General features: G+C 54.8%; 4 protein-coding genes across 4 annotated transcripts; 2 read left to right on the top strand and 2 right to left on the bottom strand.

Moving 5' to 3' along the window:
* Window positions 1-1,814: 1,814 nt before the first annotated feature.
* LOC34618390 lies at window positions 1,815-8,328 on the top strand. The gene is made up of 16 exons (XM_026335457.1): window positions 1,815-1,997; window positions 2,406-2,640; window positions 2,834-2,915; window positions 3,117-3,357; window positions 3,764-3,829; window positions 4,167-4,221; window positions 4,343-4,410; window positions 4,667-4,791; window positions 5,039-5,144; window positions 5,277-5,351; window positions 5,479-5,640; window positions 5,886-6,009; window positions 6,273-6,419; window positions 6,664-6,875; window positions 7,014-7,112; window positions 7,237-8,328. Exons 1-16 carry the CDS (start codon window positions 1,815-1,817, stop codon window positions 8,326-8,328), a joined length of 3,072 nt encoding a protein of 1,023 aa, XP_026191242.1.
* A 627-nt stretch (window positions 8,329-8,955) lies between these two features.
* LOC34618391 lies at window positions 8,956-15,551 on the bottom strand. The gene is made up of 8 exons (XM_026335456.1): window positions 14,977-15,551; window positions 14,314-14,808; window positions 12,362-13,609; window positions 11,723-11,845; window positions 11,237-11,476; window positions 10,063-10,160; window positions 9,864-9,937; window positions 8,956-9,759 (listed from the first exon to the last, which is right to left on the bottom strand). The coding sequence occupies exons 1-8, from the start codon at window positions 15,549-15,551 to the stop codon at window positions 8,956-8,958; spliced, it is 3,657 nt and encodes a 1,218-aa protein (XP_026191241.1).
* Window positions 15,552-16,281: 730 nt separating this feature from the next.
* Window positions 16,282-17,975, top strand: LOC113146858 (sporozoite antigen-like). Its single transcript, XM_026335455.1, is given in 5 exon segments — window positions 16,282-16,320; window positions 16,877-16,966; window positions 16,968-17,142; window positions 17,145-17,445; window positions 17,660-17,975. Coding segments are annotated over 5 exon segments (921 nt in total).
* A 358-nt stretch (window positions 17,976-18,333) lies between these two features.
* Window positions 18,334-21,200, bottom strand: LOC34618393. The gene is made up of 6 exons (XM_026335454.1): window positions 20,720-21,200; window positions 20,138-20,398; window positions 19,885-19,991; window positions 19,597-19,721; window positions 19,150-19,539; window positions 18,334-18,805 (listed from the first exon to the last, which is right to left on the bottom strand). The coding sequence occupies exons 1-6, from the start codon at window positions 21,198-21,200 to the stop codon at window positions 18,334-18,336; spliced, it is 1,836 nt and encodes a 611-aa protein (XP_026191239.1).
* Window positions 21,201-21,829: the final 629 nt, after the last annotated feature.

The raw sequence follows: 21,829 nt of genomic DNA, 5'->3' as shown, positions 1-21,829 counted from the left end.
GTCTGTTTTACAGTTGTATAAAAGTGCACGCATTTAGCTACGCTATCTGCATAGCAAAAATAGATGAAAGCATATGTTTGTCTTGCAGCTCAGGTTGCAAAGGACAGAGGGCCTATGAGAAACTAATCGTTTACCCGGTTAAAATGCCGTGAGGTCATAGCCAAAAGAAAAAGGGGATGAGCTCAACCCTACATTGAGTGTAACTCACGTAACTGTTCGCAATGACTTGTAATGGCTTGTGAGCTTGGCTATTCCAGCTGCCTTGAGCAATAATTTTACCAAGCTTGACAGGCTAGCTGGCTGTAATTTTCTTTAGCCACTTAGCCACCGCCACACATTTGGGACTTTGTAAATTAATTCGATGTCTTTGGGTATCTGACGCAGCAGAGCGTTTAAAGTGTCCTACTGTCTTATCCCAAAGCCGTTGCTAAAGTCAAGCACCAAGCCGCATGCTAACACGGTGGCTGCTTGACTAAAAAAACTTACAGCCAGCCAGCCTGTCAAGCTTGCTAAAATCCACCTGAGTGGCTAGGATAGCCCAACTCATGAGCTGTTGCAAATGGATGCGTACAACTCCATGAGTTATACACATTGTAGGGCAGAACTCCTCTTCCCTATCCTCTTGCGTTACTTCACATGCAGCGGCCTGTGTAGACGGTAGTGGGCCAAGCTATACTGAGGCTGTTAGTAAAACAGCAGTATCATTTCAGCAAGAATAATTAGGGTTTTTGCCGAAGGCTTTGCCTGCACGTCCATGGTATTTGCTGCTTGGCATGTCTGATTGCGTGTTGTAGGGATAGGTTCAGTGCTCAGACAACAGTGTTACGTACACCTCGGTTGGCTGTTAGACTGGAAACTGCAGTGTGAGAGTAAGGAGAAGGAGAGCTCATGGGAAGGGACATGCCAGTTTTCATAGGGTTCGAGTGGGCTTTAAGGCGTAGAGTATCCCTATCTATTGCCCAGTAATACGATTAAAGAAAAGCCGAATATGCCTAATGCTCTAGAATTGTGCCCGATTACCTTGCTTTCAAGTGCCGGCCACTAAGCAAGCTGTTGCATGTAGAGACTGATGTTTTACAAAGACCCCATGGGTCAACAGGAAGGGATAAGCCCCTGGACGAGGTAAGGCAGAGATACAAGGCACAGCATCTTTGGAATAAAAGAATACTTGAAGTGATACTGTTTGCTTTGCTTTTGTGGAGTGGCCGGATCAGTGCCACTGTGGCAGAGCGGCATGCGATTGGCTAGGGCTTACACTGCTGAGGCGGAAAGACTTTAGTATTATTCCATCGCAAAATACTAGCTGTCATATTCATTATGGCGAATCAAAATTTATAGACATCGACTAGTAGTACGGAAAGTGGAGGTCGCAGTGTGCTTTAGCCTGCGCAGCCGACGGGGGGCCTGTGAATGTGACCAGCCCAGAGGCCAGAACTGCAGCACTTTTTCTAAAGACCCTCTCCGCGCTTTCCTTGTCCCAGTATGTAATGTGTGCTCTAAGTTTCCATTTAACGTTTTTAATGCTTATGGCATACCGTTTGATTCTTCTGTGTGTGCTCACGGTTCATTTCAGCCTACAGCTTGTAGGGCAAGTGTGTCCTCACTCCGCCGGGAGGCACCCTTGGGCCATGCTTTTGAGCGAGCGCATCCCTCTCGTGTCTTTTTAAATTTCTTCATCCTACTGTGTTCCGGGTGAAGTGGCCGGTAGCCGGTAGTGGGATCTGTGACGGGGCCCCCAGGGGGGCCCCCTTGCAGTCCAGGGTAAGACATTACCACGTTTTTCATTGTTTGCTTCTTTCTTCATTGTTTATAAAATGGATTCGCGGGCCTTAGAAGAACCGCAGCCTTTGGATATATGCCTCTTGGATGATATCAATGTCTTGGCGGGATGGGAGTATTGGCTCAAACTCTCCTACTACACCGCCGACCTCCACATCGTCCGGGCCTGGAGCCTGAATTCTAGGGCTACAGAGGTGTCATTTGAGTCTCAGGCCAGGGTGAGAATTTCACGAGGCCGCCCTTCATGTTTGATCCTCTGCTTGGGAGGCCTTTATCCACATGCGCCTTGTTGCCCCACAGATAGGGCTCTCTTGACACATGCGGATATTAAGGTCAACATAGTGCCTTTAACTGTTTGCATTTTACTGCCTGATTGTGCGCTGTCTGTTGATCGGTGCTGCTGTGTCCTACAATCCCTGCGTTCTCTCTCCCTTCCCGACCCCGTTAACGAGGGGCTGTCCCCGTTAACGAGCATCTTCCAGAATGCATGCAAGCCCATGTGTGCTTCTGAGTGGCTGCCCCCCTCGAACTCTACTTCTTCCACCCGCGCTTTTGGCGCGCGCTCATGCACTACGTCTTCTTCCGTCCTCAGTGGATCTTTCTCCGTGCCGCTTTGTGTGCTGCAGGCTCTGCAAGGAGCAATAGTGTATTCCTTCCTGGACGCTGACCGCTTGCAGAACCCTCAGTCCCTCGATGAAGCTCTGAAGGGCCGTCGATTTGCTTGCGACTGGGAACAGCAGGTGTTTCCTGTAGGAGCTCTGGAGGCCCCCGTCTCCTTCGCCGCTTCGCCCACGGGAACCTTTAAAGTCTTGTTGTGCAAACTCGCGACGGGGAGCACCCTCGCTCACCAGGAAGCAGATGGTGAGTCTGCCCTTTGCCCTTGCGGATGATGCGGACGGCGCTCGAGGACTAGGAGGGGAGGGGCAGCATTGCCGCTGCTGGATCTTACTAAAACGATCCCTTCTTCGGCAGGGCCGAAAGGCTCGGTTGTGCAGCACGCGGAGGGCACGCTTCAGGTACACAGGTATTTTTCTTACGGCTGTGAGGTTTGCAGGCGACTTTGCAACACGCGAGATTCCGGGGGCCTATGCTTCTATGGCGCTCATACAATCTTCTCCAGCCACAAGTGAAACAAAGTCAGTCTGCACCAGTCAACGACCTCTCACCCTGAAGCCGCATGGTGGCGCGTTGCCGAGGAGGCCTCCTCCTGACGAGTCCTTAACGTCCAACGAATTCGGGCTTGGAGGCTAAAGTAGGGATTTTCCTCGCTCAGTGCTGCTGGCTTTTCTGTTATTTGGCCAAAGATATCCCTGTTTGCCTCTCGTGGTTTCGAACAGGATGCTGAGGATGCAGTACCGCGTGAGGAAGAGCACGCAAGTGCTGCCATCCTTGGTCCTGGAGTTCGCCTTCCAGTCTCTCCTCATCGAAGTCTCCCAGCCGATGTGCGAAGTCTGTACTTTCCTCCCCGCAACGCTTTTCTGCCCTGCAGACAGGGCCCACCTCTGCGATGAATGCGATCAGCTTCATCACAGCGCCAGCAGGCTCCTGGCCAGGCACAAGCGCCTCCCTGTCACACATGTACGCATGCAAGTCCAACCCTTTCAAAGGGCCCTAAAAGGGGGTCTCTCGACGCATCCGGTGCTCTGCAGCGGCATCTTCTTGTATATCTTTTGGATCTTTCTGCGGGGCCTTATGCATGCGTATCCTCACGAGGAAGCGGGATGCAACGCATGTATTGCGGGCTTTAAAGATATATAGCTGGAACTCCTCCGATAGTCTCTTGCTTCGACAACTTTAGAACCGGAGGAAGCTGTAGTACTCATAGAGGGTGTTCATATCTACATAGATACATAGATATTTACATGTATGAACCCTAATCCGGTCCTTATTAGGCGTGGGGGAGCCCTCGGAGACTGCCATTCACCCCGTAATACATGCGCTGCTGTCTGTCTGTCTGTCTGTCTGTCTGCCTATCTGCCTGCAGTCTCCATTCCAATTTGGACAGTGTCCTAACCATCCCTCTGAGATGATCGACTGCGTCTGCATGGTGGTGCGTAGTTCAGCCTTTCAGCCCCAAGAGGATCCTTCTCTGTGCATAGGTCCTCATTTAGTGTGCATGCAACGCTGTAGGGTTGTTCCAACTATATGGGCTTCTGGCTCTCGGACTCTTCCTGCTGCTGTATTCTTCTCCCCTCTCTGCCCTCGCATCGCTCCTATCTGCCCTTGCATCGCCGCCCCTATGTGCCTCCTTCCCCACATACATATATTCCGTCTGTCAGGTTGCCTGTTTGTGTCTCGCTTAGAAAGTGGCTCGTGGCGCGTGCTGCTGGTACCCGGCTTCGCCGCCTTGAGGGTGTGCTGTTTGTTTATGCGATGTCGCTGTGCAGTGCTTCGTGGCATTGTGTCCTCACTGCATTCTCATAGGACATCACTCAGCGGCAGGTAAGAATCGTGATCTGGGCTCTCTGTGAAGGGACTACCCGAGCAGCAGAGGGCTTCTTGGAGTGGTAACACCAAGCCACCCGACTAGAGCTCGGAGGCGACTTGTGTGCGCCGCCTGCAGACTTTTCTGAGCACCCGTTGATATCGACTTTAGACGCATACAAGATGAGCATGCAAGGCACTTCCCCGGTATGCCGTTGTTGTCTCTTCGCACCACACTCGCCTTGCATGCAGCTGTTGACTCATCTGTGGGCCCCCCTCCTTGCTCCCCCCTTCCTCCCCCGAAGAAGCCCACCCTTCCCCTCAGGCACTTTATGTCTCGACAGAGGTGGCAGGAGCCGCGCAAGGTTTGTGCCGAGCGGGCACTTCTATGCTGGTGTGCTGAAAAAAAGTCGAGTTTAGAGCCCGTGGCGGCCGAGGCACTGGGGGAACCTGCTGTTTGCAGAGTGAGGAAGCACTCAGCCTGCGACGCGAGAAAATTCTCAAAGATCTTCAGGATAATCATCGCCTTCTTGCCCGACTTCATGCCAATTTCGTATCTGTGCATCGCAAGATAGACGACTCTAACAAGTGCGTCCTAGGGTCTCAACTGTCCTGTCGCCTCAAAGCTAGAGGGGCCATGGGGATCCTTGAACTCTTGTCTCCTCCGCTATCTGGGGGTGAACGTATTTTTCAGCAGCGTCTTCAAGGCCTCACTCAAGAGTGAGGCGTCGAATTATGTGTGCACTTGGTTACGGGGAAAGCCGTGGTGTCTCTACTTGTATACATCCATGTCTACACATATCTATATTTCCAAATTGGCACCTTTGTGCTTCAGGGCCCTCATGGAGCAGCTGCAGATTCTGAAGAACCGTCAGGTTGGATTTTTGCAGGCCATTAAGAGAGAGCTTCTTACGGAGTGCCTCATAATTGAGTGGATGGAGGTATAGCCAACCACAAAGCCGCAGGCCCTAAGTAGTCGCAGCTGAAAAACACGTTCCCCAAACGCCTTAGCAGCGTGTTGATGCGTATTTTTAGGGAATTCGTGTTATGGTGGACTGTCTTCTCGTCTGCAGGCGTTCTTTGCGCACTTGCGACTGGCGCTCTGCCCTTCGGACTATCTGAATTACCAGCATCGCCACGATCTTCTCGTGCGTGCCCTTCCCTCAGTCTGCCCTTTGTTGCCTCGTGTGTGGAATCAATTCCATACGTTCGAAGGCTCGAGATTTCGTGTGTTCGAGGGCCTCACGGGGTGGGGGGTTCGTTGTGAATTTTTAGGCGGCAGACCTGTTTGGTGGAACGCTTCGGATAGAAGTCGAACTGGAAGCGCTGCCTCCCTGGGTAACAGAAAAGCTATTCCTTGAGGGTGGCTTTAGGGTCAGCTCGACTCCCTTCTCCATCCCCGAGCTTAGGGCCTCCAAAGTTGCAGATGACAACCTGGTGAGCGTGCTTTGCAAGTATACGGCTTTGCACTTGAGAGAGCAGGAGAGTAGGGAAAAAGGGGAGGAGAGGGGAAAAATACGGGGAAAGTGGTGGGGCCCTGACTCCAGGGTGAGTCGGGAGTTCGACTGCTGCTGCCGTGCCGCGAGAAACTTTTGTTGCTTAAGACATATCACCGACGGGCGTGCTTCACATGATCCAGCGCTTATTTCTTCCATGACGCCTTTATTTCGCTACGTACGCAGCTACGCGTGTTTTTGACGGGAATAGACAAGACTCGAAAAACCAAGCTGAAGATCCTGGAAACCGAAAGTACTGAGGAGTCGGGGGTGGCTGCCTGCCCTGCCTCAGATGACGATTCTTCTTCCGGTTCGCTCCTCTCCCCTTTTTATGTTTGTAGTGCTTTTTGGTGCCTCATAAACAGGCTTGCACTTGAGCCCCCTTGACCTTTGCCTGCGCTTCCAGCAGGGTCCTGTTCAGGGGGTGTAAATGCTTTCCCTATGTGCAAGTGCCTGCACCCATCCATCCCCTCCATGCATGCATGGACATATTCCTAGCTTTCCTTTCCTGCCGCGTGCTTTTCGCTACTGCATGTGCGCGAGCAGACGATGATGAAGGAGACACCGCCGTAGCAGAGTGGAGCCTCCTAGTGGGTACTGCAGACGATGCGATTCCAGGGCCCCAAGTCCATGCACTGTCTAAGGTGTTGCTCTTTCCTGACGAGCCAGCAGCGCAGGGCCTCCCCAGTCAAAAACAGCAAGAAGTCATTGAAGCAGAAGGTAGGAAGGTGCAGGGTTGTTTTGCGCAGGCAGGCACTGCGCGAAAGAACCCGAAGGGCTCGCGGCTTCGCTGCTGCTTTTATCCTGCAGTTCGCCACTCTTGTTGTGACACCGTTTCTGTCTCTTTTTGCTGCTTCTGCCATGCGGCTTTTCGCCCGCCTATCCTAGCCCCTTCTTCCCGCCGTGCCGCACCCAGTGTGGGCCTGAGGGCCTCCGGTGCGTGGCTCTGTGCGTTCTTTGCCAGGAACGAACTGTGAGAGGGCAGAAACAGACAAAGACACGCTTCCTCCTCAAGTGCGTAAAGCCCTGGAGGCTGCAGAACGGCGCGAACGAGAAGATCTGGCTTCAGGAAACGGCCTCGTAGATCCCCTGAACTCAATACCCAGAGAGCTCCCCAAGCAGCTCTGGGCAATTGCCTCAGACATAAATTTCAAGCCCCTGCTTCTGATTCTCAAGGTACGTGGGTGGCTAGTTCCCAAATGTTTTGTGGTTTACCTGTGTGTGGAGCCTCTTGGCATGATGCCGATTTCCCCAAAAAAGGGGTCTCGAGACAACAAACACATAGTGCTCGAAACATGGCGCGTTGTGGTGCAGGCTGCAGGCCGGCAGCAGCTGCCTGACCTGTTGAGGAACTCTTGTCGCCTTGCCTGCTACATGAGGGATATTCAGAGCTTTTTAAAGAAGCTTCTTGAGGTGGGAATGCACAGATCAGGAGGTCGTAGGGCTTACATGGTGCACCAGCAAAGAAAAACAGGCTCATCGGGGTCAAGGGAGAGTAGATCTATTATACGTGCGCCTTCCTTTCGAATGTGCGCAGTTTGAGCTGGAGGCTGTAAGCCACCTGCCCGAGTCGATGTTCCTTTCCGCCGCCTCCCTCGTTTCGCCGCTTCTCGACAGCATGTTGCTGCCTCCGCATCCCCTTCTGCTGATGGAAGACCGCCGCTGGCTCTTCTCTATGCTGGGGGCCCCCTTGGGAGCTCTTACGCGGGCTCTCGCTGCTCAGGGCGAGGCCCACAGCGGACAGAACGGGGCCCCTGACGATGTGGTATTCCCTCCTTTAAAGGAGCTTGTAGATCGCGTGACAGAAACCAGGTTCTGCGTCATCCCGGCAACTCTCAGGGGGCTTCTTTACTTGCTCACCGACTGCATCGATGCCCAGGGGCCCCTTTGGGGCGGTCTTACCCGCGTTCACGGGGGGCCCCCCATACCCTTCAACACAGTCAGTGCAGCGGCAGTCTGCGTCTGCTCCCAGGTGCTGCTCTGCCACTTCTTTGCAACTTCGTTGCAGCTCATGCGCGAGGAGGCCCTTGCAGGGCTGACTGCGAAAGAGAATGTGAAGCAGCAGCTGGCGCTGGCAGTCCCTCCTCAAGAGGCAGGCAAGGAGGTAGCGGAGGTTGCAGCAATTCACTCAGAGCGTTATTTCTGGGAGAGACGGAATCTACCATCCCTCTCTATCCTGGGTGAGGCCCTGAGGCGGTTAGGGACCTTCTGTTGGGATCCCGCTGTCACTGCCATGTTGTTGGATCAAGACAAGCTCAGCTTGACGAAGGAAGAGAAGGCCATGGGAGAGGCCCTCGCGAAAGTCAAGGAGAGACTTGAGACGCATCCCGATCACCGTTTCTTCGCAGAGCTAGCCGTCCGCTTGGTGAGCTGGATGCGCGGACAGCTAGCGCTCCCTCGGCTCTTTTCCCCTTTGACATTCTCAGCGTTGGGGCAGCCGCGTGATGGCCAGAATGCAGCCAAAGCTATTCTCACCCACATCGCCAAACTTGATGAAGAGCTCAAGAACGGAGAAGCTACTCTAAATGCTCGATTGACTCCAGAAGACATCTACTCTCCACACTTCGATCAACTGGTATCCCTGGCTCTCAAGGCCGCCGCCTTCACGCTCCCTAAAACAAGTGCCTGACTGAACCAGGGACCCTAAGAGAGAGAGCCACGCAAATCTACAGGCACACCAGTTGCTGCTGCCCTTTGGGATGTCCCAGCAACAATGTCTAGTAGCAGGGAGGCTCCGTGGTCGGTTTGACACCACGGCGAGAGTACGCTCTGCCGGGGTCAGACGGGGTCTCTGCACTAGTGCAACCCCACAAATGCACCGGCGGCTGCGAGGATGCTCCTGAAGGGCCTCAACTCCACCTCACCCCACCCCTTGTAATTTCCCAGCTCTTACAGCTCGTAAAGTAGTGCCCCTTTGCATTTTTTCGAGTAGGTTGTCGGCCTTTCCTGGCGCGGCCACGTTTTAGGCGCAGCCAAAAGAGCCGGCAAACCCATAGTAGTAACGTCGCGCGGCACACGCTTAGTTTGCCTTGCATGCATGACTGTCGCACTGCCTGCTTTGCGGGTGGATTTTCGGGTCACCCTACGGGGCCCATCTGTGTGACAGTTATGCGGCTTCTTTGCTGTTCACTAGCGTGTTGAAGCCTTTGTGAGATCTGAGCTTGAGAACCGTCACCGCACACGCGGAGGGCCGAGAAAAGAGAAAAAGGCAGTCCAAAAGCAGTTGCCTTGAGACCCCACCTAAAATGGGCCCTTTCTATGGACCCGAGTGCGCGCGCCGACGGCCCCGGTAAAGGGAAGGGCCTCGACGCCCTGCTGCGCAAGTTCCAACCGAATCCCCTACAGTCGCTGCAGGAAAACCTGAATAGGCTCTCAATTGTGCAGCGGCTGGAGAAGAAGCTGCAGGCACAGAAGGGGATAATTCCTCATCGGTTGGCGTCCTGAGGGCCTCGCCCATGGACATGGCCTTTCGTGGACTATTACTACCCACTGGTTTTGCGGAATGTGACTGGTGGAGCACCTGTTGCACAGGGCCTCCAAAGATAGGCGCTCCAGGGGCCCACGGGTACTGCCCGGGGAGTGCGACGGAGGGAAGTACTGGGGAGGCCCCCACGCCGGATCGCCGCCGCTGCAGCACCCACCGAATTGCGTCTGCTGCGCTTTTAATAAAATGCACAGCCAACGCCTGTTGGGGGGGCGTACCAGTAACCCCCTGAGAAAGCCCAAATAAGGCAGAGGAGGCTTGTGTGTCCCGAAATGGGGGTGGGAGGGACCCCTGGGGAACGCTCTCCTGTGTTGCTGCTATAGTCCGGGCAGGCGACTGTAGAGGGAATTGCGGAGCTTGGAACGAGGGAATCTCCTCGTGAAAACTCCCCCTGAGGGGGGCCACGGAAAAATTCGTATTGGACTTTCGCCCAGAGCGCCACTCTCCCAGGGCAAATCCACCCGCTGGCAGAGGTCCCCACGGTGGCCCCCACGCTGCATTACTAAGGGCCCCGTTGTTAGCTAGTCCCAGGTTCTCTGTAGAATGGAGCTTCTCTTGAAGGACCCCATCAACTCGCTGCGAAGGAACTGTCTGAGCGCGCGCACACACACACACACAGCAACAGTTGCGTTCAGATGTGTGGCGAACTAGCTGTGACGCCTGCGAGTTGAAGCATGGACGCGAGAAGTGGCGGGGCAATCCAGTTGCGCATGGAAAAAGGGGACGCCGGTTTTACCTTCTGATAAAGGCCGGGCTGTTGAAAGCTTGGAGTGCCGGGAGGGGCCTCTGATGCGCCCCCCGCTTGGTGCAGCTGCTCATCCTGCGGCGGCACCTGCTGCCTCTGATCGTGTTGCTGCTGTGGCAGTAATTCTGGGGGGCTTAGGGCCTCCTGTGTGCGAATGTGCCGCTCATTGAACTTGGAAGCTGCTGAAACCACAATGAGCGGCATAGTTGCTAAGGCGGGGCCTGAGCGTCCACAGAAGAGAAAAAGACGAGCGGGCGGCTACAGGGATGCAGCAAGCCATGACGGCCGAGAGAAATGGACACGAAGCATGTTTATCTAGTTCGCTAGCACCAGCTGCATGCCGAGCCGGCACAAGACTCAGAACCCCTGAGACTGGAAGGCGCCCCAACTGCATATACAGGGCCGGCAGAAGGCCAGAAAAAGCTTGGGACTGCACATGTACACTATGAAAAGTAGGACAAGACACCTCAAAGACATGTGATGAAGGGAAGCCAAAAAGCCACAAATTTAGGGCCTTGGCAGTTACAAGGAGTCCCGAGAATTCGGAGAATATGAACAGAGCATCAGGTATCGCTTGGCCTTTTAGAAGACCAAGGAAGAGCAACAAGAAACAAGAGGAGCAGCAACAGCAAGCGATGACAGTTGTTCGAGGCCCTCAGAAGGACCCAACGCAGGAGAGGTCATAGAATGCTAGGAGGACCAACGCCAAGAGGGACAGGTGCATCAAAGGGGTGGGCAGCCACAGGTAGCCAAACTCGGAGATCTGAAGGAGAGCCTATATTCCGAATGCGTGGATTTTTGCATGTCTGTAGGACTGGTGGTTTGGGAGTTGCGCAGTGAAGAGTTCATGGCTTCGCCAAATGCACAGCCAGAGGGCCGGCACATCCTCGTAGGCGCGTCCCTTAGTGAGATGCGAGAAGAAGACTTCATGAAGCTGTAGAGGCAGTAAGGGAATCTAGAGACAGGTGTGGGACGTTCGCGCTTGCCAAGGATAATGCCTTTGAGGCCAAGGGTTGAAAGCCCGAGGGCCGCGGATAGGCCTACGAGCCACGGGCTCGCATCCGGAATCTCTCGGTATATGCACGTTGTAACATTCCACCAGACTAGCCTGTGGACAGAAGCAGCGCGTCAAAATCACTTTCTTTGTTCACAGAGGCGGAGCGAGCTGACCGGCATCTGCCGATGCGTAGGGTGGGTAGGGGGACTGTACGGGCTTGTTGCATGTACATCCTGCTGCGGAATCAGGTGGTGGGACTTCAATACTTGGAATTGGGGGTCAGAACATACGCATTCGCTCCGCAGACAGCAAGAGCTGCAAGTCTATGGGGGGCAGCCAGCCAAGGGCCCCATGCCTCTGCTGTCTGAGCGTCCCCTGTAGAGAGGCCCCCAAAGTCCCTAACATCCTTATGCAGCCAAAGCGCAATAGAGGGAAGGAGAGAGACGACTTCTGGGGGAAGGATGGGAAGGAGGGCCAGCAGTGACGAAACGGCAGTTGGCACGTATACCACCGGCATACCGGTGCTCTCAAAAATCAGCCAGGTAAAGAGGCTGAAAAAGCGCAAAACCTGTGCCACAAGCTCTCTGGAGCGCCCTATCCCAACAGTCTGACAACCAAGCTCAGCATTATGTTGTGCGCTCAAGGATTTGCTGCATCTGACGGGCTTAGGGCGACCCGGTGTGTTCCGTGTTTGCAGAATGGGGGCCTGAGAAGGCTTGTGAGATCTTCGCGCTGCAGTTTTTGGGGGGGCTAGGCGCTTAAGGGGTTTCCTGTAGTGGGTGGTTGGCTAGGCCGACCTGTAGAACCACACTTTCTTCACGGAGGAAAAGAGAATGGCGCGTATCTTCTCGTTCACTGATGTAGACAGGATTGCGGAGGGGTCCACAACGCAGAGGACCTCATCTACCAAATCCAAGGAGCTCTTGGGGGTGCAGAGCAGCGCATACAGGGCCCCAACAAAAACGATAAACTGAGGGGTAAGGGCATGACAGCACACGAAGGCGGACAGGCCCGGAAAAATAAGGCCCCAATCGCGAATGGGAAGAAGAGAACAAACATTGTGATTGGGGTGGGAATGAAGCACACACCAGATATATATTCATATGTATATCTACAAGATATATATACATACATGCACACACACACATACATACACATACATACATACATATATACATTCACACACATACACAAACCGTGATCCTGTTTGCACTGCCGCAAATTGAAACGCATACTGGCCCATGCAACGCCAAAGGCCGAACGTTTGAACACTCACTTGAAAGAGGAGATCAAACGCTGAGAGAAAGAAGCGGAGGAGAAATGCCACAACAAAGCAGAGGACCCTCCAGGCCCCAAACCTGCACCCACCGACCAGCAGAACCCGAAGACTGTGCATTTTTTAAACATCCCAGTGGAACCGCTCTTTGCAGCGCTACCCAGTCTTTAAAGGGATTGCTGTTGGGCTCAGTTGCAAGCTAGTGCAAAAAGAGTAAGAGTTCGCTTGCCCGCTGTTGAAGGCCCAAGCTAGGAGTGTGTGCGCATGCTCCGAGAGGTACTTCCACCAGGCCTCTCTGGTCAGCGAGTAGACCTCTTGAGAGGCTTCAAGGGACCGTTTCAAGGCCAAGAGGAAGTTGCCCTCTCTCAAGTGACCCAGCAACTCCGCAGTATTGGGCCACCTCTTCCACAAGCCAGCTGGAAGCAACAGGGAGAGAAAGGATGCAGCCCAACTGCTTCCTTGGAGGCCTTCCCGTCGACATGAAGTGCTCGTTGAGGGCCAGGCGAACCCCAGGGGGAAGACTCTCCGCGCGCTGCCGGCGTCACCCCCCGAGAGCCTCCAAGGATCGATGCAAGAAAGAGACACGCCATCGTGTAGACGGAGCAGAGAGACCTCCAAACTGGGGTTGGTGAGATCTTCCGCCTTGGTAGCGTCCCACCCGGCGATTTCTCCCTGGCAGGAAGAAAGCCCCTCCGGTAAGCCTCCAGAAGAGAGGAAGCACGCAGCTGAGGCATGGCCTTCGAGGTCCACATCGACCTCGTGAGGCTCTGAGGCCAGGAATCGGGGGCAGGTTTCGGCATGCGAGAAAAACAGCGGGTCTGGAGGGGTGTGAAGGTGAGTGAAACGGCTCTTTTGCTGCTGAGGCTGTTGCTGCGGCTCAGGAGCGGCCAAGGGCCATTCCGCGCTGGGAGTCGCTAGACGCGGGGGGTCCTCTGTACTGCCAATGCGAGCACGGGAGGCCTCCGTGTGGAGGCTCGAGGAAGCGGTGGTGGATGTCCATTGCAGAGCCGCAAGGGAGGCGCTGTCTGCACCTGCAGCAGCGGAAGCCGCTGCATTTACTGCGGAGGATGCAGAGGCCAGCTCCTGAATGGCCCTCCATAGGTCCGAATACCAACCCAGACTTCCTCCGAGCAACAATGTTGCAGTGCTGCTGCCGCTACTGGACCCGCTGGGAGCTGCGGTGCTCCTTACAGCGGATGCGGCAGCAGCAACAAAGCCAGCCAGTGTGTTGGGTGTCTCTGATGCTGCTGTTACTCCCTCCACAGCGGCAGCAGCAGCAGCAGCAGCCCCGTCGGGTTGGTGCTGTAGCAGGGCAGACAGCTTTGCGTATGCTTCCTGGAAGGAGGCAGAGCGAACAACGTAGACCTCAAGAAGGGAATGAGCTGTTTCCCACAGCGTGGTGAGCTCGCTATATATATTGAAGCAGAAGAAGGCCGTGACGAGGAGGCCGCACAAGAAGAAGCAGCAGATAACAAAGACGGAGACAAGGGGAGTCACATAAGCATTCATTGTCTCCGCGGAAATGCTCAAAGAAGGGCGCAGAGACGCGAATCGCTGGGACCTGAAGAGAGACATAACAGACGCACAGGTGCAGATACTGAGCGAGGCGTGGAAAAGCGGAGCGAAGTATTCCGACTCTTTTCTGTTTGCCCCTCCGGCAAACGCCACATATCCTTTCTTATGCGAAGGCTCTCTCCGCCGTTCTGTGTGCGGCCGTCAAAGCGATCGAGGCAGAATGGGAAGCGTTCAGCACGCGATTTGTTTCCCCGCGCGCGCAGGTCTCACCAGCGGAGGAACCCCTTCTTGAGAAGCGTCTGTCCCCTGAGCGGCAGCAAGAAGACCTCGAGGAGCAGCAATAGCAGGAGGAGGGCGCCCACCGCATGCAGCACTTCCTGCGGGGAGAAGGGGGCCAGACAGAGACGATAGAGCAGCAGCAGCAAGCAGCAGCGGTGGAGCAAGCCAAACCACGGCTTGCTAGCACACCGGTCCGGCAGTGGCCCCGCGAGCTCGTAGATCGGCACCAGCATAAAGGAGAGCAGCGATCGCGAAAGCCGCATGGACAAGGAGTTTCCTACGAATTGCAGAATGCCTTCGCCAAGGTGCCACAGCCACCGCAAGAGCCGCGCACTCCTGCTGGTGCTATTGCCGAAGGGACAGGAGGGTATGGGGTAAGCGGGGAAGGAGGCTTCGTGAGGAGCGCCGTCCCCGGAGGGGTCTCCGTCATCCTGCTGCCGTCGTTTCTTGCTGCTGCGGTGGAGATGCCCTTCGCCAGGAGCGCGCATAGGGGCCGAAGAGCCCCGCTGCATAGAGGCCCTCGCTGCATTGGCCGTCGCCGCTGCTGCATGCGCTGCTCTTGGCGTTGCGGCATCTGTCACTCCCAGATACAATGTGGCCGTGGCAGCCTGCGTGCCGCCTTTGTTGGGGGGAGAGTCCGCGTCTCCTTGCTGCTGCTGCGAGTGCCTTGATGCGGCCTCTCGAGAAGACTTGAGCCGGATCGCCCTCTTGTGAGCGGCAGTTGGGGGCCCCCCGTCCTTGGGAGTTCCGCCGAGGGCCGCGTGGGGGCCCCCCGCAGCGACCTCGCCGGCCGCAGAGGGGGCCCCTCCGTTGCTGTGGGGCTGTCGGGAAGACGAGGACCGCACCCGCTTCTCACACTGCTTGTGCGGCTGCAGATGCTGCTGCTGGAGCCGCAGGGGAAGGGTAGAAGGGGGCGCTGAGGGGGAGGGGGGCAACAGGTGGACTGTTGCTGCCCTTTGCAGATCCTGCAGCGGCACAAGCCGGCCCAGAGGCCCCTGCTGGTCACGAATAGTCCTTTCGGCTGCTGCAGCCAGGGGGGGGGGAGCTGCAGCTGGAGAAGGCGACACACTGGAGACGGAAGGCGCGGATCGCTGAACAGGCTGCCCAACGATCGCGGAGACAACGGCCCTTAGGGGGATCGAGAAGACCACTGCCCAAAACAGAGCGAAGATGTGGGCCTCTAGCACCACGTAGTTCAAGTATATGCACACACACCCGATGCAGCACACCAAGTACACCACAAAGTGTATCAAGGCAACTTCACTCTCCAAGGCCACCTGCGATGCGCCGAGGGCCCCCGGCGCTCCGGTAGGGGCCCCCGACGGAGTGGAGGCCCAGGTGGCTTGCTCGGACCCATATGGCCAGTACGGGGAGTATGGGGAGCCAGCAGAGGGCCCCCATGCTCCCTGGAAGTGGTGAGGCGGATAGACGCCTTGATGTTGAGGCGCGTTTCCTGGGGATGGTACGAGTCCTGTTGGACGGTAGGCCCTTTCCTCGGGAGGGCCCCGTGAGGCCCCCGGAGGGAGAAGCAGCGAGGGCTCGCTTGCGCTGTTCATTCCGTGTGCCACACAAGAGGCCAAGTTCATGGAGGGCCTCTATACAGGGAGGGTTTGGGGCCCCTTGGGACGGGGCCCCCCAGCCGGGTCCGTCCTCTGGACCCCTCCGTAGCGCAGGGAGTCGTCTCTGTGATAGAGGCGTCGTCAAGACTGGCAGAGGCCACAAAAGCAGTCAGCAGTTTTAACGGGCACCGAGATCCTCGTCTACCCGAAGCGGCGGACGAAGAGGACGAGGGGGCCCTAGCGCCAGCGATGTGTGACTCAAACAGAGACACCAGGGAAGCATCAGAAGTGCTGCGGCGTCAGCGCACCATATTACACCGCCTTATAATCCTTAGAAAGACCCTATATTCGGAAGCAGCGCTGGAATTCGGGTGTCACGCACATCTGCCCCGAAGAGGGTCTCTAAAGCCGCTCTGCTAGAGGGCCCCAAGGACATCCCGCTACATACACCAGAGGTGCTGAAAGGGAAACCGAGATTTTCTCCGGCCGACCAGATAATAAATGTGCGAAATAAGGGGATGAATCGAATTGTAAGTGTACCACAAAAGCAGAGAGGGATTTAGGAGGAAGCGTTTGAATGGGGAGGCAGCGCTGGCGCGGTACCAGTTCAGCGCAAGCCTTAATTCTTTATCCAAGGCTTTTCCCACCAAAAGACACTAATGAAAAGTAAAATCCTGTGTTTTCTGATTTATGTTTCCCAGGGGCAACTTTCTTGATGCACGTTAACATGGCATGTCGTGTTTCGGATGGTCTATTTACAGGGAGGGTCTCACTGTCGTCTGTGTTCCGGTCTACGGAGCCGCTGCCTGTCACTTAGTTATCCGTAGCTTCTTCTTCGTAACAACTGCGCTGCTGTTAGTAATACATTTAAAGACTGGAGAGGCAAAAACGGGCAAATGGAAGGGTTCCGCGTCTTGCGTCCGAGCTTCCCGTGTCTTAGGGGCAAGGGCCGACACCGATCGGGTACGGGCATCAAGCGTAATGGGCAGAAAGCGAAAACGAGGGCACCCATTTATTTTTGTCCAGGTAGCTCTGTACAACCAATTAGCTAGGGACAAGGAGAAGAGGGGAAATCGCTAAACATTGCAGCCGAAAGCATTGCTTGTGCCAGGCAGCTTGAAGGGCGCCGCCCTAAGCAGCTGCTGCTGTCTCCCGACTTCCGTTCTCAGTCTGGCCCCTGGTCCCCAGCAGAGCTGCTTTATTCAGCAGTAGAGCAAATTTCTCTGCGCCTCTTTTCTCTCAGCTACCATCCCAGGCCTCTCCTGTGGGTGTTTTACTTGGCTTCTTAACCATTAGCCCTCTTCTTGACTTTTTGCGCGAAGCTGGCAGAGCTACCGACCTTAATCAGCGGCCTAGTTGGCGGTGTTATTAGAACGGTTGCTGCGGTGAACGTTCCCGCGAAAGGAGAGCGACACCCCTCGCTCAGCCCCCAGTAGAGAGTGAAGTGTGGGTTGCGGGAAACTGTACGAGTCTGCACGCGAACTCGACGGGCTTGTGCAGCAATTTACCTTCATTATGGGGAAGGCTGCAAGCTCCGTGAGAGTCGGTGTGGAGCACCTTGACCGTTGCCCGGCTGAAGGTAAACTCCCGCTTCGTGCCCCTGTTTGATAGACAGGTGCAAGTTTGACCAGGGTATTGACGCCGGCGAGCAGGAAGCCGAGTACCTTCTAAGGGGCAACAAGCTTGCTCTGGAGGCCTTCTTGGAAGGTGCAAAGGTGGACGCAGCCCGTATCATGATCCTTGTTGAGGGCAGCAAAGATACAGTCCTAGGGAACATTCCCCATACCCAGGAGAAACTAAGCCAAACCTATGCCTCATTCTTCAGGGGCTATCAGGAAAACAGCCGCTCTCCTGGCTATTCTGCTTCCTACCAGACTGTTCCCTATGGACAGCAACATTACACCCCCTATGGGGCCCCGCCTAGCAGCGGGCAGCCGTCCGGCAGGTTCTTTTGGTCGGGCCTACACCACCCTGTCAGCCGCAAGCCTGGCCCTGCGCACCCTGCAGAATTACCCTAGGGGCCCACCTTTCAAATGCCACTAACCGCAGCATAATGCATCGAATGCGTTGCGAAGGGCTTACAAGTCCCCCTTGTGTAAAATAAGATGGAAAAGAGTTCGAGGTATCGATGTCTACTCCCCCGAGGCGCACGGTATGGTCAGCTGTACATACAACCCGCTTGAGTGTGGTACGTTCCAAACGTGCATTTGCATGAGGGGACCCACAATCCTTAGCGTTTTTCAGGTATCTTGGCATGATTTTTCTACTTCTTGTGAAGCAACTGCTAGATCCTCGCAGTTTCCCTTAGACGCATCCTGTTCAATGGTTCTGGACATCTCCTGCAAGAACTTGAGGCTTCTAGCCCCCTACCCTGATGCGCTAGAGACGGATTTGTTGACAGACGGTCGCACAGGAGTATGACACCCTCGCTTTATTCAACTCCGATTGAGACTCGATTGCGGGCTACCCCAGCGGTTGTAGGTTTGGAAAGCTTGTTCGTGCTAGCTAAGCAGCCTGACAGCTCTCTCCTGGGGCCGCTTAAATGGCCTTATTTTATACATTGAATAGTTTTAGTGGCTCCATCGCGAGGGGGAACTCTGTTAATCACTCTGCACCATTTGTTAATTGTGTACTGTGGTAGAGCCGAAATACTTTCCAGCTGTACAGAAACGATTAAGATTTGAATTATCGGGGCTAGTACCCTTGTATCTGGTTGCTGTAGAGGCACGTGTTTGTCCTCCAATATACACAGGCAACCAGTTCCTATCAAAATCTTAATTTAGAATGCCTTGCCTGCCAGAGATGCCCCGTTAAGTATCGGTTTCACGACGTCTTTGAGCTTCATCCTCACCAATTGCTGCTCTGCTTCCTTCTTATGGGGCACTTCCTTTAACCAGTCGTTGAAGATCGCGGACAGCACACGTCGGTGCACGCCTATAACGGACGAGAAAATGTATTTGCCCACGCACAAGGTAACTGAGAAGTATGGGCCTTCATCTGCTGCACAATCATCTGCAGCAGTTGTTCCTAAGGGCTTCACTGTTGCAGTGCCGCCAGGGACAGACTTTGGAGCTGGTGACTGCCCATGCACGCCTTCGCTCTTCATTTTCGGGAGTTTTGGCTCTGGAATGGGGAGATCGGCTACCGGCCAAGGCTCAAAGTACAGGAAGACGTAGGGTGCAATCTCAATGCCCTCGGGGTATTCCTTGTGGGGGTGTTTCGAATATCTCAAAGACTGGGGAACCGGGCACCTAAGGAGCCGAGACAGGACATGGGGAAATAGGGTGCAGTTGGGGGCCCTCACGGGGAGAAGAGGGGAGAGGCGCAAGACAGACACATATGCACAGAGGTAGAGAGGGAGGGAGGGGCTAGCAGTGCGGAGGCGCGTGTGAAGAGAGCTGGTCATGGTCATGGACGATACTCCTGAATATTACATCAAGCAGCTTTCTGATGGGAAAACTGGCAGTGCAGGTATTAGCGCCGCGGCGGCCTTGTAGTGCCTTAGATTTGGGGTGGTAGTTGGTGGGTTTAAAGTAGCAATTTGCGTGGATAGCGGGCATATATATAGGGGCCTTAGCTTGGCTTGGCTGCTTACTGGGAATCCCCTGACGTGCCAAAGACGTAGGCTGCGGCCTCTGCGTTCTTCCGGGGAACGCTCGTATCTACGTGTCTCCAGTGGCGAGTGTCTGCACAAAGTCTCTCGGAGGCCTCAAAGCGATCTAGAGAGGCTACATTAGGAGGCTCGGAGCACACGGGAACAGTGCGGCCTGAGAATGCAGAGACAACGGAGGGATAGTAGGCTACTGCGTTTGAATCGGACACTGCAGTAAAATTGAGAGAGAGAGAGAGAGAGCATAGTGGACAAATGGAGAGTGGCGAGAAAAGGGGCGGGGTCGAGTAATGCCACGAAAAATGGTCGACGAGTACGACATCGAGAGACAGGGGCCCCCACATGGCAGGATAGGAGGCAGAAACAAAAAGACAGCTGCATGGGAAAGAGGAAGAGGGGCGTTTCGCATGGGTACACAATGGGCAGTTTCACTGAGGCAGCTTACTCTTGCTGTCTGGCGGAGTTATTGTGAAGGCGAAGATAGTTATTTTATCTGAAGGATGCGACTTCATGAAGATGTGCGCCGAGACAACCCCAAAGGGCATGAACTCGAACATCTGCAACCCCACATGTCCACATTGCATGCATGCGGAATAAGCCGACTAGCCATCAGAACGCATGCAGTAGCAGACACAGCCGAACAATTAAACAATGTAGGAGGCATGACACATAGTCCTTCGGCTGCCAGGCCGCTAGAGATGTGCAGAGTGTACGACTGACCTGAGAATGGAAAGAGGCAATTGCCATCCTCGTCGAAGGCTGACAGGAAGCATAGAGAGAGGCCTTAAACGCAAGGGGTATGCGGCACTCTGAAAGGTCATCCGGGACTGCAAAGCGAAGCGCAGAGGAAAGAGGAACCGCACTGGAGGCAAATTTTGAGGGGATGAAGATAAAGGGTCATTTAAACCCTCTACGTGAGGAGAAGGCAGGGATCAAGAAGTGCTCCTCTGGACGTATATTACGGAAGACTAACCAAATGAGGGGACACTTTCGGCTGGACGCGTGAGGGCTGTTCTCTGGCCATAGGCCATCTGAAGGCACTTCCGCAGTCTGTCATCGAAGGACTGAGCCTTCTTGCCCTTCTTTACATCACTCCTCAAGGCGTTACTAAAGGGGACCACTGGCTTGTTGGGCCCCCACATCTGTCTCTCTGTGGCTGCAACAAACTCTTCTAGCTCTGCTGGCGTGTAAGGACCACAGGCCCCTGCACCTGAGAAGGGGCCTTCAAAGCTCCCTGCAAAAGCAAAGTCAGACAGAGGAGGCGTGTATATACACGCGGGAGGGGGCAGGGGAAATGGAGGACGAATCGCCAGACGTCTAGAAGCGAGACGGATATACCGAACATGCAACGGGGGGCAGAGGGGGGCAGCAGTGAACAAAGCCGTTGCACACGTACAAGCATGCATGCATACACCCCGCCCAGCTCCATCAACCACAAGAAATAAGTGTCTATGTCCACAGGCCACTGCGGACTTTATAGTGCAGAAGAGACACGGGAGGAGGCATGAAAAGGCACCCCGAGAGACAGATAGAAGAGATGAAGGCCGCTGGATACAAGAGGCATCATCATCACGGTTTGGCCTACGTCGCATCCCTTTGGCGCTGTAGCAGAGTCTTGGCTGCTTTCGGCTCGGAGGGTAGGCCACCACAACTAGGGGAAGTGATTGTGTCTCTGAGTTTTCGGTGCTGTTGCCAGGGAGGCCACCAACTTGAACGAAGTAAGTTTCCCCCTGACTGTTTGTGATTGTCACAGAGTGTCTCCCTGGATCCAGCGGTGGAATTGTGGCCCTAAGTGTGCGGCCCACCAGAAATGCCTTGCAGAGAATATCCCGATCTGCAGGCATCGACAGTAGAGAGGCAATACAACAGGCTAGTGGACCAAGAATATAAGGGGCCTCCTGCGCCTTAGACAGTGCGAGTGCGAGCAAAAAGGGACACTGAGTAAGAGGCTCACCAACGCAAACAAATAAGGATGAAGCTGGAAGGGATCGAGATAGTAATACAAGGGCGAATTCTTGTTCCTTGCCGGCCTCCATGACCCCCGTATACGCCTCAGTCAACAAGCAGTGGCCTTCTGAGGAGTCGCAGTATGATGCGGACAGCGACCAAGACATGCGGATGAAGGAGATAGAAGTGAAGGTGGAGCGAATGCGCAGAAAAGGAAGAGAAGGTGTCCAGTCCCTTTACAGGGCTAACCCAGTGCCAGAAGGTCAAAGAGCCAACGAACCAGCAGCACGAAAAAAAGAAGCAAACACGCATTGGGATAGAGACCAAGAGGAACGGCATCATGAAAGGGTTGCTGGGAGATAATGCCCAGCAAGACACTAAGACAAATCCAAACAGCCTCATGGAAACTCAAAAAGTCGCAGAGATCAGACTGCTCAAGATGACGGAAAGACTGAAGAGAAGATGGGTGAAAAGTGCACCAAACAGTGGCGGCACAGCGAATCTTCTGGTGCTCCTGGGAGCATTCCCATCCTGACTCTTAGACTGGTCCCAATCTAACTGTGCTCAAAGCAGCTCGCGCTGTGTAGCCCCACTTCCTTACCGTCAACGATAGCCTCAGCTCCTCTGTTCAACTCTGTCGCTTCCAAAGGATAGGGAGTCCTCGGGACGGACGAAAGTGCTGTTAGCGGAGAGGATGTCTGAGGAGGAGACACCCAGG

The sequence above is a fragment of the Cyclospora cayetanensis genome, unplaced genomic scaffold, assembly GCF_002999335.1.
Source record: "Cyclospora cayetanensis isolate NF1_C8 unplaced genomic scaffold, CcayRef3 CcayRef3_contig_7, whole genome shotgun sequence".
Taxonomy (NCBI): domain Eukaryota; phylum Apicomplexa; class Conoidasida; order Eucoccidiorida; family Eimeriidae; genus Cyclospora; species Cyclospora cayetanensis.
The sequence above is the reverse complement of the archived record's forward strand: the minus strand, read 5'-3'. Positions and strand labels throughout refer to the sequence as shown.